The 13,249-nt window shown below is 41.3% G+C and overlaps 1 protein-coding gene and 1 non-coding gene across 2 annotated transcripts in view; one reads left to right on the top strand and one right to left on the bottom strand.

Moving 5' to 3' along the window:
- The first annotated feature begins 5,862 nt into the window (after positions 1 to 5,862).
- On the top strand, positions 5,863 to 5,969 carry LOC143660433 (U6 spliceosomal RNA). The gene has a single exon (XR_013164037.1). It is a non-coding gene; the product is annotated as a U6 spliceosomal RNA (small nuclear RNA).
- Positions 5,970 to 9,867: 3,898 nt separating this feature from the next.
- The window catches only part of CES5A (carboxylesterase 5A), a 33,960-nt gene continuing 30,578 nt past the window's right edge, over positions 9,868 to 13,249 (bottom strand). Inside the window, exon 12 of the mRNA XM_077132481.1 lies at positions 9,868 to 13,247. Coding sequence (XP_076988596.1) covers positions 13,016 to 13,247 — 232 coding nt within the window. The 3' untranslated portion in view covers positions 9,868 to 13,015. The remainder of the gene's footprint in view (positions 13,248 to 13,249) is intronic.

Consider the following 13,249-nt stretch of genomic DNA (forward strand, 5'->3'; position numbering starts at 1 on the left):
GGGAACAAATGAATGTAAGCATTGCAAAGGTTGGAAATGGATGGTATACAGGAAAAAGTACAATCAATGCAAGCTATTGTCAATAGTCAACAGTGACATTGTAGTATGCTTCCACTGAATGTAACAAAGGCATTATGCCAAAACTAAAGGTCAACAGGCAGGGGGCATGGGGCAGGGGTATGGATTCTTCGTGGAGGAAAAGGAAATGTCTTCATATAGATTATAGTGGTAAAGAAATATCTATTTACTTAGATTGGAATGTATGATATGAGAATAAAACTGTTTATGAATGAACAGAGAGAAACAAGTGCTAGAGAAAACATGGAGAAAGAGATGTACCTATTCACTGTCAGTAGGGAAACAGAGGTGCAGCCCCTTTGAGGGCAGTATGATGGTTCTACAGGAGGTTAGGGGTGATGTTTTAGTTTGCTAGCTGCCAGAATGCAATATACCAGAAATGGAATGGCTTTTAAAAAGAGGAATTTAATAAGTTGCTAGTTTACAGTTCTAAGGCTGAGAAAATGTCCCAATTAAAACAAGTCTATAGAAATGTCCAATCTAAGGCATCCAGGGAAAGATATCTTGGTTCAAGAAGGCCAATGAAGTTCAGGGTTTCTCTCTCAAGTGAGAAGGCACATGGTGAACACAGTCAGGGTTTCTTTTTCATCTGGAAAGGCACATGGCGAACACGGCATCATCTGCTAGCTGTCTCTCCTGGATTCCTGTTTCATGAAGTTCCCCAGGAGGCATTTTCCTTCTTTATCTCCAAAGGTCGTTGGCTGGTGGACTCTCTGCTTCTCGTGGCTATGTCATTCTCTCTGCTCTCTCTGAATCTCCAGCTTTCTCCAAAATGTTTCCTCTTTTATAGGATTCCAATATATTAACCAAGACCCACCTAAAATGGGTGGAGACATGTCTCCACCTAATCCAATCTAACATCCACTCTTGAATGAGTCACATCTCCATGGAGATAATCTAATTAAAGTTTCCAACATACAGTACTGAATAGGGATTAGAAGAAATCCTTTACAAAATGCGATTAGGATTAAAACATGACTTTTCAAGGGTACATACATCCTTTCAAGCCAGCACATTGCTCAGTATACACCTGGAGGAACTGACTGTGGGGACATTAATGGACATTTGCACACTGGTGTTCATGGCAGCAGTATTCATGATTCACAATGGATGGAAGTGGCCTAAGGGTACAACGACTGAGGGAAGGAAGGGGGAACTGTGGTGCATACATATAACAGACTACTGTGCAGCTGCAAGAGTAAATGAAGTTGTGAAACAAGCAACTAAGTGAATGAACATTAAGGCCTGTGTATTGAATGAAATTTTAGAAGCAAAAAAACAAATATTATCATTCCTCACTCATATGGACTAACTATAATATACAAACTCAGTGAATTGAATTTGAGAGCATGGATTATCAGGTTGGGGCCTGTTGTAAAGTGTTCTAGATTGTAAGCTCCTGCTTGTAATATATTCGGGACTTGTAAATGTTATTTATAAATTTTGAGATACTGAACTATTTGTGTATGACTTGGTCATTTCCAGAAACTTCGGGTATTTATGTGATACCTGAGATTCAGAGTTAGGGTGCTCTAACTATGAAAGTCAGCACTACCCCTTACAGGAACTGTTTAAAAAGTTGGAAAAGGGATCAGACTTTGAGTGGAGAAATTATTGAAGCTGATCTGGATCGGACTAAGGTAAATCAGAATACAAGGTAAAGGATGATATTGTCCATATTTTAAGACTTCAACTTCTGTGTGAGACCAAAGGAAGAGATGTTTATTTGGTGCAAAATTTATATTTCAGGTAGTGCATTACCTAATTTAACTAGTATGGTCAGTTTAGTTGAACACTGTAAGTACATGAAATCCTGAATGGGGGCTGAGACCTTGTTGGTTTATCCAGATTAGTGTGATGCCCTGATACATCCCAGAGTAATCCGGGCGGAGAAAAAAATAGTATTTGCAAAGTCCCCTTGGAGGAGTGGGAAGAAAGGAGGAAATATTCAACTTCCCCATTTGGAGAATTCCTGATATTCTTGCAAGCAGTGGGGACACCCAGTTCAATAGGATGAATCACTGATTTTGAGGTTCATACCTATGACGCTTATTCCTGCAAAGGATAAACTAAGCCTACTTAAAATTATGCCTGAGAGTCACCCCCAGAAAATCTACTTTGTTGCTCAGATGTAACCTCTCTCTCTAAGCCAGTTCAGCGGGTGAATTCACTGCCTTCCAGGGACTTGACTCCTAGGGGTATAAATCTCCCTGGCAACATGGAACAGAACTCCTAGGATGAGCCAAGATCCGATTTCATGGGATTGAGAAACCTTCTTGACCAACTGGAGGAGGAGAGAAATGAGACCAAATGAAGTTTCAGTGACTGAGAGATATCAAACAGAGTTGAGAGGTTATCCTGGAGTTTATTCTCACACATTATATAGATATCCCTTTTTAATTTATGGTGTATTGGAGTGGCTGGAGGAAAGTACCTGAAACTGTTGAGCTGTGTTCCAGTAGCCTTGATTCTTGAAGACAATTTGTAATTTTTTTTTTTTTACATGGGTAGGCACCAGGAATCGAACCCGGGTCCTCTGGCATGGCAGGTGAGCATTCTTGCCTGCTGAGCCACCGTGGCCCACCCTTGGAGACAATTTATAATGATATAGTTTTTACAATGTGAGTGTGTGATTGTGATAACTTTGTGTCTGATGAGTCTTTTATCTGGGGTATGGACAAATGAGTAAAAAAAATGGATAGAAAATAGATAAATAATAGGGAGAGTGAAGGGTAAAATAAATTGGGAAGATTGAAATACTAGTGGTCAATGAGAGGGAGGGATAAGGGCTATGGGATGTATCGGATTTTTTCTTTTTATTTTTTTTTCTGGAGTGATGCAAATGTTCTAAAAATGAACGTGGTGATGAATGCACAATTATGCGATGATATTGTAAGCCACTGATTGTATACCATGTATGGGCTGTATGTGCGTGAAGATTTGTCAATACAAATATTTTTTTAAAGAAGTGAATAAGAAAATATACGTAACAACACATCTAATTGATTTACAGAAGTTAATACCCTATAATAAACTACTCAATGGGAAAAGTGGGTTGTTGACAGTAAAATAAGGGTGAGACAACCTAATTCACCATCACCTGTGAAGTGACAAGGCATTGGCTTCACCCAGAATTACAGCTCTGCAGTCATTTCCTTGAGCGTCGGGGAACTGCCTTTTAACATTTCTATCTCTGTACAGAAATCGCGTTGTGTTCACACCTGCCGAGGCCCCTGATGCTGTGTTGTAATAAGGCGCTCCGACTCCCTGCGTTCTGTCCAGTCCTAGGACCCACTAGACAGAGCACCTGTGGGAAGTTTGGCCGGGGGGTGGGTCCCAGAGGGAAGCACTGCGCTTTCCATGGGTGTTAAGCAGTCCTTCTGAAGGGTACAGACACCTGAAATGTCAGGCCCTCTACATGAGGCAATCACTCTGAGACTGCCTACTTTGGTCTCCTGATGAGTAGAATGTATTTAGTGAGAATAGGATAAACTAGGGCAGCAATTAGACTCAGAATTTCAGCCGCTCTTTTCTTGCTTACGTAGAGAACATGGGGGCTGTTGCAGTCAGAAGAGTGGCTGCCCTCCTTGTGGTTAGTAAGGGGTCTAGAGATCAGCAAGCTTTTCTGTGAAGGGCCAGAGTAAATATTTTAGGCTTTGTGAGCCAAATGATCTCTGTGGCAACTATTCAGCTCTGCTATTGGGGCAAGAAAGCAACCGTAGATACCAATGCAACAAATGTGGGTGACCGTTCCAATTAGACTTTATTTTTAAAAACAGGTGGGCCATAGTTTGCTGACCGCTAATTTAGGCTATCACCATTTCCAACTCTTGGTTTCTAAAGCTGTCATAGGTGCTGGTTCCATGAGGATTAAACACGGGAGGTAAATACAGCCCAGGCCTCTTCACTTCCTCCCACATGCCTCCCACAGGGCAGAGCTTAGTCGCAACGTCAATGTACTTGCAAGGAAGACTGGGAAAGGTTGTCTGGTTGTGTGCCAGAAAAGGGAGGACAGATTTTAATGGGCAGCTAGAAATCTCTGCTGCAAAAAAATTGTGGATTTGTTATCAGGGATTTTTTTCCTGATACACAGCAAAATAAATACTCTTATAAATGTTTTAAAGTTTGTACACTATCTAAATAATCTTGCATAACCCCAGGAGTAAATATACCTCACTTGTGTAATTTCTGAGCTTTTCTATTTCCTTAACACAAATCACAGCAGTCTTATTTTAAGGTCCTGCTGGCTAGAGCTATTCTAGAAAGGCTTCTTTCAGCCTTTTAAGAATAAGAAAGGAAAAACGGTGATTCAAAAAGACATGTAAAAATTTAGACCCAGGAAAATTAAGATTGAATTATAAGCTACAAAGGGCTCAGCAAATTCAATTATCATTATAGATTTTATTATAATTATCTGGGTGAATACAGTGACCTCAAAATACAGAAGTGCTTAGTGGGCTTTCTTAACACTGAGAATTTTTGGTAGTAATACGTGTTAATGCCCAGTTACAAATTGTCAGTGTCTTCTCCTGACTATACTGGGGCATTAAAAAATGAGCAGGATTTTGGGCTGGGGGTGGGGAGAGAAGAGAAGGGAAGATATTAGCATTGGTGTAAGGTGGATTTGAGGGCTTTTTGGAGAGGCTAGTTGGACTAGAAGGGTGAACAAAGGATGTAAGGTTTTCATGCCAAGCTAGGGAGGATAGAATTTCTCTCCAGACAATGGGGAGCCATTAAAAGGCTTTAATCCTGGGTCGAGATGAAAGGGGTGTTTCTGAAAGTAGGATCTGGCAGAAGCAGGCAAACTAGATGAACCAAGAGAGTTCCTCTGTTAAGGAACCTCTTGCTCACTCATTGGGAAGATGGAAGCTGAGTGTTCCTTTCCAAAGACGGTTAATTCTCTGTGTGTGAAAGCTTGGCTCATGCAGGCCTCGGCAAGCATAAATGGCATAAGCTTCCCCACAAGCTAAGACTTGTGCAGCTAAAAAACTGCACAAAGGTTTTTCCTAATCCCAGGATCTATTGATGCTGGCCCTCCATGCTCATTTTAGGTCACTGGTGGCATGAAAGTTCTAGAATGCCTAATGAGCTGGTTGCTAGCTGGGGGACATTCGTAGACCTTCTGAGACTCCCCAGACCATTGTCTATTCTGTCCCTGCTTGTCTTTCCATGGGCACAAGGCAGGAGCACATCAGAGGTGTGGGGTGGGGGGAAGTGGGGGTCAGTCCACATATCCACCCTCCAGGCCCCTTCCCCCCTGGCATCTACTAGGGTCTGACGGGTCTTCCAGCTACACACACACAAAGCTGTCATTGCAGCATACCTATACGCGTGCACACCGAGACACGAAATGTAAAACCAGTATACTCTACTCACATCTGTCAAATTGGCAAAGATTTTTACTGTTACTCTTTGCGTGGTACTGGTAAGCACTGGCAAGAATACTGACAAAGAGTTCCTTTGTGTAGGTGTTAAATAAACTAGAACAAATTTCCTGGAGCAAGTTAGCAAGATCCATCCAAACATTTAAAGGAAGCATCTCCTCCTTTGTCTCAGCTATTTTCTGACTAGGAATAATCCTATAAGCCCAAAGATGTACATATCAGATGTTCTCCTCAGTGATATTAGCAGCAGTGAAAAATACGAAATAACCTAAATGGCTAACACTAGTAAATGGCTGAATAATTAAATATTCACGCTAAGTAACACAATATATAATATTGTTTTTAAGTGTTCATTAAAAAGCAGTTCAAACAATAAAATAAAATAAGAAAAACCAGTGTGGTACTCGCTTCAGCACTGCATATACTAAAATTGGAATAATACAGAGAATATTAGTATGGCTCCTGTGTAAGGATGTCATGCAAATTTCTGAAGTGTTCCATATTTTTAGGTCAAGCCCTTGCTCTTGAGGTTTACTCTTGTGAAGCTTATGTAGGTAGCAGAGAAGCTTAACCTACCTATAGGTATGCCTAACAGTTACTTCTGGAGAAGCTCTTTTGTTGCTCAGATGTGGCCTCACTCTCTCTCTGTAAGCCCAACTATGCAAGTGAAAACATTGTCCTACCCCCTACTTGGGACATGACATCCAGGGGTGAAAGTCTCCCTGGTGACGTGGGAGATGACTCCCAGGAATGAGCCTGACCCTGGCAGTGTGGGATCAACAAAACCATCCTGACCAAAACGGGGAAAAGAAGTATAACAAATAAGGTATCAGTGGCTGAGAGAGTTCAAATAGACTCGAGAGGCTACTCTGAGGTCACTTGTACATAAGCTTCTTTAGACATTGCTAACTATCATAGCTTGCCAAACCCCAACCAAAACCATTCCTGCCAATCCAAAGAAAACCTAAGGTGTTATAGAAAATTCTACAAAGATTCCATGCGCTAGGTTAACTTTCCAGAAACATACAACCTCCAGATGGGTCCCTGAACCAGATAAGTCCTGAAATGCAGAGGGGCCAGCCTCTCCAGAACATCAGCTAGCTTCATCCCTCTGTCCCATACTATTGACAGTCCTTTCCAACATGAAGAAGTTAGAATGGGCATAGCCCAAATACCCTTAAAGAGCGGGAGAAAGATCAAAGATGATGGTGGCGTTATACAGAGAAAGTCAGGTTTAACAAATGAGCATGATTACTGAATAATTATATTGGTATTTCTTTTAGTTTCCAGTATCTTAGAGTAGCTAGAAGCAAAAACCTAAAATTGTGAAATTGTTACCGATACCAAACTCTGGAATCTATTCTACAACTAATTGTTGCTATGTGCTTTGAAATGTATCGCTTTTTCTGGTAGATATGTTATGTTTCACATATGCAAAAAAAAGAAAGTCTATTATGATGATAAATGCACAGTTACATGATGGTATTGACTGTGATCCACTGATTGCACACTTTGGATGATTACATGGCATGTGAATATATAATATATATCAACTAAAAAAATTTAAAAAGCAGTTCATAGCTTTCTATTTAAAAAGGGGGATCAGACATGCATTTATTTCTACTTTCTTCTAAAATGATGGTAAAATAAAGTTTTTAAAGGAAAATCCCACATGGACAAACAGAATGGAGGGGGGCGGATGACAGAATTTTGGAAGCTGGAAGGACGACAGAGCAGTGATAACTGCTTTCAGACCAGAGAAAGTGGAAATTAGCATTCAGAGAGAAGGAAGCCCCCAAGCAAACAAATTCAAAATGGAGGTAGGAGGAGGTCCTCTGGGATTAGAGATACAAGACATCTGTGGAAGTAAGGGTGCAGGTACCCCACTTACATTCATGAGGAGTGCGCCTCTCCCATCTGGAATCCACTCCCAGGCCAAAGTGTCCCACAGCCCCTCTTGCCTCAGCCAGTTCTAAGACTGGACTGAACCCAGGGAGTCTGAGCACCTAATTATAAAAAAGCTCCAAGGACCGGGGCAGATGTGAACAATTTCTCTTCGGATATCCACATGTCGAAAGGATGCCTTTCCCTGTTGGTCAAGGAAAGGACTGAAGTAACTATGGCTCTTGATGAAACCAATGCCTTGTCACCCAGTGAGTGGTCATGACAGTGAACAAGGGTGCCCTGCCCTTATTTTACTGACTGATCATCAGTGGTCCACTTGTCCATGCAATTTATTTTCAGGAATGCAATTTTGATAATCTATTGTTGAATATAACAGCCAAGCAAGGAAATATATGATGATGAATAACAACAAAAGAGCGCATCAGTCCTTGAGAAAATACAAAGTATTGACAACAACATGGAAATCTCTTCATCTCTTCATCTGCTGGCATGAGGGCTAATTGATTCAACTACCTTGGAAAACTTTTTGGAGTGTCTACTAAATTTGTTTTATGCAAACCCCCATGACCCAGCAAAGCCACTCCTAGAGATATATCCAATAACAGCACAGGCATGTATTCACAAAAGCATGTGTTCTACAATATTCATTTTTCTCAAACGCCCAATAAAAATATAATGGATAAATTATTATATATTCACACAAAACTGCCTATACAGCAGGGATGAGCCACCAGTCACATACAAAATATGGATGAATCTCACAAACATAATGTTGAGAGAAAGAGGCTAGATGCCAGAGTACATGATTCTCTTTATATAAAGTATGAAACCCAGAAAAGTTGACATCTACCGCTAGAAGTCAGGATAGTGATTTTTCCATTGTGGCTGGATGGGGTGGAAAAAGGGACAGGGCCTGAAATTGAGCTCAAGATATCTTTTGTGATGCTGGTAATATTATTCTTGATCTTGGTTACACAAATGTGTTCAGTTAATGAAAATTCATTTGAAATATAAATCATATTTATGTATATGTGTGTTATGCTTATATGTATATATTCTTCCCAGTATGATTATTACATTTTATTAAAAAGACAAAAATTTTGTACTAAAATTTTTTAAAAGTTATTAAGACTTATTATCTGACTGAGGAGACAAGATCGATACAGATAAAGTTACTGAAGATCATATAAGTTATACTTATAGGATGACTATAAACGATCAATTTTGGCAATGAAATTTTGATTCTATTGTATGTGCTAACAGATTAAGCTGGTCCAAAGTATATTTTGGATACATTGGCTCTTATACATGAAAAGTTCAGGAGGTAAATATACTTTCAAGTACAATTATATAAAGGAGCTCAAACAGATGATAGGTGATAGATAGATTAGATAGATAGATAGATAGATAGATAGATAGATAGATAGACAGACATAGACAGATTGATCGATAGATCAATAGGTAATAGAGATAAATTATCCCATCATCCCCCTATAAAGCAAAGCATCTGTTTCCTAATGGTCAAGGTATACAAGCTATTCCTTTGGCATCCAAGGCAGTAGCCTTGCTAACACCAGCACTGCTGCCCCCCTGGACTGGCTCCTTGCCCACAATGCCCACCCTTCCACCATACTTTAAGGCCCAACCTGAGCTGCAAACCATGCTCGGAGCACAGTGAGCTCTTTACCACTGAATTTCCTTGTGTTTTTATATAATCACATGTTAAGGCAGCTCTTTCTCTTCCTTTCCCCTTCTTTCCCAGGGAACAAAATGAGACACATTCAGCCCAAGTTTTGAGCAGAGCACAGACCAAATGAGCTCTGTCTCCGCTGGGGGAAGGAAGGTTGTATAGTAGATGCATTACCTGTGCGGCACCTTCTCCCTCACCTCTGCCCAGAGGGAACTGGGTGCAAGTGGGTGTCTTGCAGGGTCAGAGGCTGAGAGGAAGAGCTGGCTTTCAGGGTTGGGTAAAATGAGAAGAATGGACAGAGCACCCCAGGGGAAGGGACTCCTTAAGCTCGTCTGAGGCGAGCTCCTTGGGACTTGATGGGAACCCCCCCAAAATGAGATAAACAAAACAAAAACTGCCAACCCCGGTGCTACCTATGACTCAAGTCGTTTCAGCCAGAATTTTCAGGTAATGAAATGAATCTTTCCCTCTTTTCAAACATTACAGGCAGAGAAAAGGAACAATAGTATACGGCATTGGTTGTCAAATGATTTTTGTGTGGTTCTCTTTTCCTTTCAGGTTTCTGTACAATATCACATCACCACTCCAGAAACCTCTCAGAAGGGAAAGAAGCTCTTTTTCCACGTTGTAATGCTGCCCTCTGCAGGACAGGAGGAAATCAGCAGAAAAGGCTCATTCGGTTTGCCAGTAAGAATTTTGTCTCGTTTTGGTTTAATGAATCAGATCAAAGCTTGTTGAAACCATACGAATTTTCTGGGAAAAGTAAACTGTTTTATTAGCAATCATAGATGATTAAATGTTTTGCGGTTTTACAATAGTGGAAAAGCAGATGTGATTGTGGGATATGATACGCACTCACATTGCTAGTGAGGATGTGAAGTGACGTGAGCATTTAGGAACGTGAATTTATAAAACAGAAGAAGAGTCGTTAAGAAAGAACATAGTTTTTGGCACAGTCTGTGTCCTCATTCCCGAAGTTGCTCACCGATTAGGCCCCCAAGTTCCCAGAATCAGGAAAATGGCTAAAGAGATCATGACACACCAGGCAGAGAGTGAAGCAGAATTTCTGGAGATCATCTAGTAACCTGGAAAATACACATATCATAATATTATCAAGACCTAGCAGCTGTCAATCAGGGATGTGCATGAGAATGCCAGAAAACTGGAAATATAAATTTCCAATCCCAGCCAAGAGGATTCTGCTTCAATTGGATTGGATAGTGGCCTGGGTAAGCACCCCCTTATGTTATTCTTCTACTTACACCCTAGTAGAAAACCCTGAATTAAATGAACAAAGCCGGCTGCCAAATGACATTAATGTTTCAACTTTAAATAGATAAAATATCTAATTGCATGTAGATAGAAACAAGAGGGGAAAAGGACCCTGTATCTTGATAACTTGGAAATGTGCTCTCCCCAGCAAGACATTTGCCAAAATTAGAACTATATTCAAGGGTGCTGGGAACGCAAGCAGTACATAAATGATGGAAGTAATGTCACTTAATACAATTGTATTTTTAAAAATGAGTTGAGTGGAGTTTTCTAGCTGTTAGTTTTGCCAAATATCAATGTAGAAATTGGGCTTCTGCAGCTGTAGAGGCAAGTGAATTTCCAGCTTGCTTGCGTATAGCTTGGCCCCTCGTCTTCTATGAATCGAGCAACCCAAGTGTGGCTGATCCACCCCTCCTACAACCATCTAAACCAGGGACAACTTGATCTCTCCCAATTATCTGCTGAGGAAGGCAGGAGAAGTCCTGCTCTGGGATATGAGAGAGCCAAGGCCTGGTTTTGATTTGTCTCTAACTCGCTGGGCGATTTTGAATAAATCCCTTAGTCTCTCTGCAGCTTATTGTAAAACAAGAAGTCAAAGGTCCAAACTTAAACACCTTCAGGAGTGAGTTGATATTGGTGAGTGAACTGGGTCAGTGTCAGACTGTTGGCACCCTGCTCACTGGGCCAAACTGTTAGTCAGAAAGGCACCTAAGAGATGTCAACCCATTCCAGTGCAGGTGCTGAGGTCATCAGCAAAAGCATGACACATCAGCATTGATGAAAAAGTGTTTTACTCACATAGAGAAGACACAAAGCAAGCCTGTCTTCATTAGTGCATGTCATCCCCCATGGCCAGCAGGTCTCAATCCACTGGCTGATGCTGGGACTTGTTCTACCCAAACCATATGTCATAGTGAAGGGATCCTGCCAGGAACAGACATACCAGTACCATAAAATGGACATACTTTAGCCAGACTGTCTCCAGTGAATCTTTACATATGCCTCAGGCAAAGGGGAGGGAATATATGCACAGTCCATTTTCTGCTAGGGGATGTGTTTACCTCAAGGCACTCCCTTGGAACAGGCTAACCCAGTCCCAAGCACAGGGTATATTTGTGAGTCACAGGCACAAAGGACAGACTGCGCCCTGACAGTTCTCTACAATAGTCAGGCACAAGACAAAGGAAGATGCTGAAGACTATGAAAGGTTGAGAGCTCATGCCTTTGAAAGGGGCGGCAGTCTTTACTCAGTTCCCACCAGGATGCCCCACTGGGTCACACTGAACAGTTGGGCAGGCTGTGCACTGCACAAAGGTACCACTTCAGGGTGGTTCCCTTAACATCATAGACATAATTATCATGAAAGTTGCCTGGAAGATGGTTGTACAGGTCTTGAGGAAGAAGTACCTTCTCCAACTTTGGACAAAGTTGCCATAGGGCCTGGCAGAAGCCCTGCTTGCCACATGGGAATGCAGCCCAGTATTGCCAGATCTCCCGAATTTTCTGGGGAAGCTGAGAATAGGGCCTTAGAGCTAATTCAAAAACATTTTTGCTACCATTTTGGCTGAATAGAGCAATTCAGGTCATGAGTTGGAGTCTCTGGCCCAGATGAACTATAAGTTATGGACATCTCAGAAATTCTCCTATTCTATGCAAGTCCTATGTAGTCAATCACAAGAAAACACCAATTACTGAGATGAATTACATGACTATTGTGAGAAAAGGTAAGAGTGCTTCATTCAACATTCTCCCTACTGATCCATTGGCTAGCTTGCATTCATCTTTTTAAAATATAAATGTTATTTTCCCACAGAGAGACTTGTAAGACATAAATTTAAATTAGGTTTCCCTGTTATACTTTCTTAAAACCCCTTATTTTTCCTCAGTAGCACTTAATTTGTGTCATAAGATATTCAGTTGTGCAAGAGTTTAATGCCTTTTTCCTCACCACATGATAAAGGCCATGTATTTGATCACCACTCTATACCCAGGGCTCAGCACAGGCCGGGTACCAGTCAGCACTCAATGTAGATTTACTGAATGATGGATTCGTCTCAACCCCAGAGATAAGACATAAGAGAATCCTCTGTTCTTCTTGGTGTCCCTGAGCTGGCCCTTACTGCTTGGTGTTTGACCTCTGGGTCCTTGACCTTGAATGATGATTGGCCTCCAGTGCTGAGAAGGTTTTCCAGCATATTCCTCACATCCCCACATATCCTGCTAAGCCAGAATAGAGACCCAGTTCAGGCCAAGTAATATCCCTGGATTGGGGTTGGGGACACACATTTTTGGTGACATGCCCATGCAGACTGCTTCTCCCTGGTAGTGAGTCTGCTTTGCATTGGATGCTGAATGAGGAGCAGGGCAGATAGTTTTTCTGTTCCCTGTATATATTGTACATTTTGATTTTATTTCATATGAGCAATAAGATTGTTATTAAGCCAGCTGATAGGCCAGCTCTCCTGCAGATTTATTAAAGAAATGTGATAGTCTTCCAAGGCAAATTGTCTTTTTTGTTGTTGAAAAGAATTCCATAAAGATCATGCCCAAGTCTATAAAACATCACCAAAAGTAACTGGTTCCCACCAAGATCCACAGACAAAGGAGCCAAACTCAGAACCAGGCCAATGATTGTAGGAGAAATTGCAGGAGCACAAGGAAAGCAAAAGCACAGTAAGATAATTTCTCAAGGAGCAAAAGAGAAAAAGAAAGGCAAGAGCAGAGAAATGAAGATCAAGGAAGGAAGAGGACCAAGGAGCGCTCCATAGGTGGACAGTATCAGGGGTAGAGTGTTGGTCCAAAACTCCACTCTCTGCTCCTTCAATCTCTCTCCAACTTTCATGTCCAAATCAAGTTGCAGGTACTGCTCATTCTGATTGTAGGCTGGCCACGGAGGCAAGCCTTTTCCATTAGGATCCCT

The sequence above is a fragment of the Tamandua tetradactyla genome, chromosome 16 (genome assembly GCF_023851605.1).
Source record: "Tamandua tetradactyla isolate mTamTet1 chromosome 16, mTamTet1.pri, whole genome shotgun sequence".
Taxonomy (NCBI): domain Eukaryota; kingdom Metazoa; phylum Chordata; class Mammalia; order Pilosa; family Myrmecophagidae; genus Tamandua; species Tamandua tetradactyla.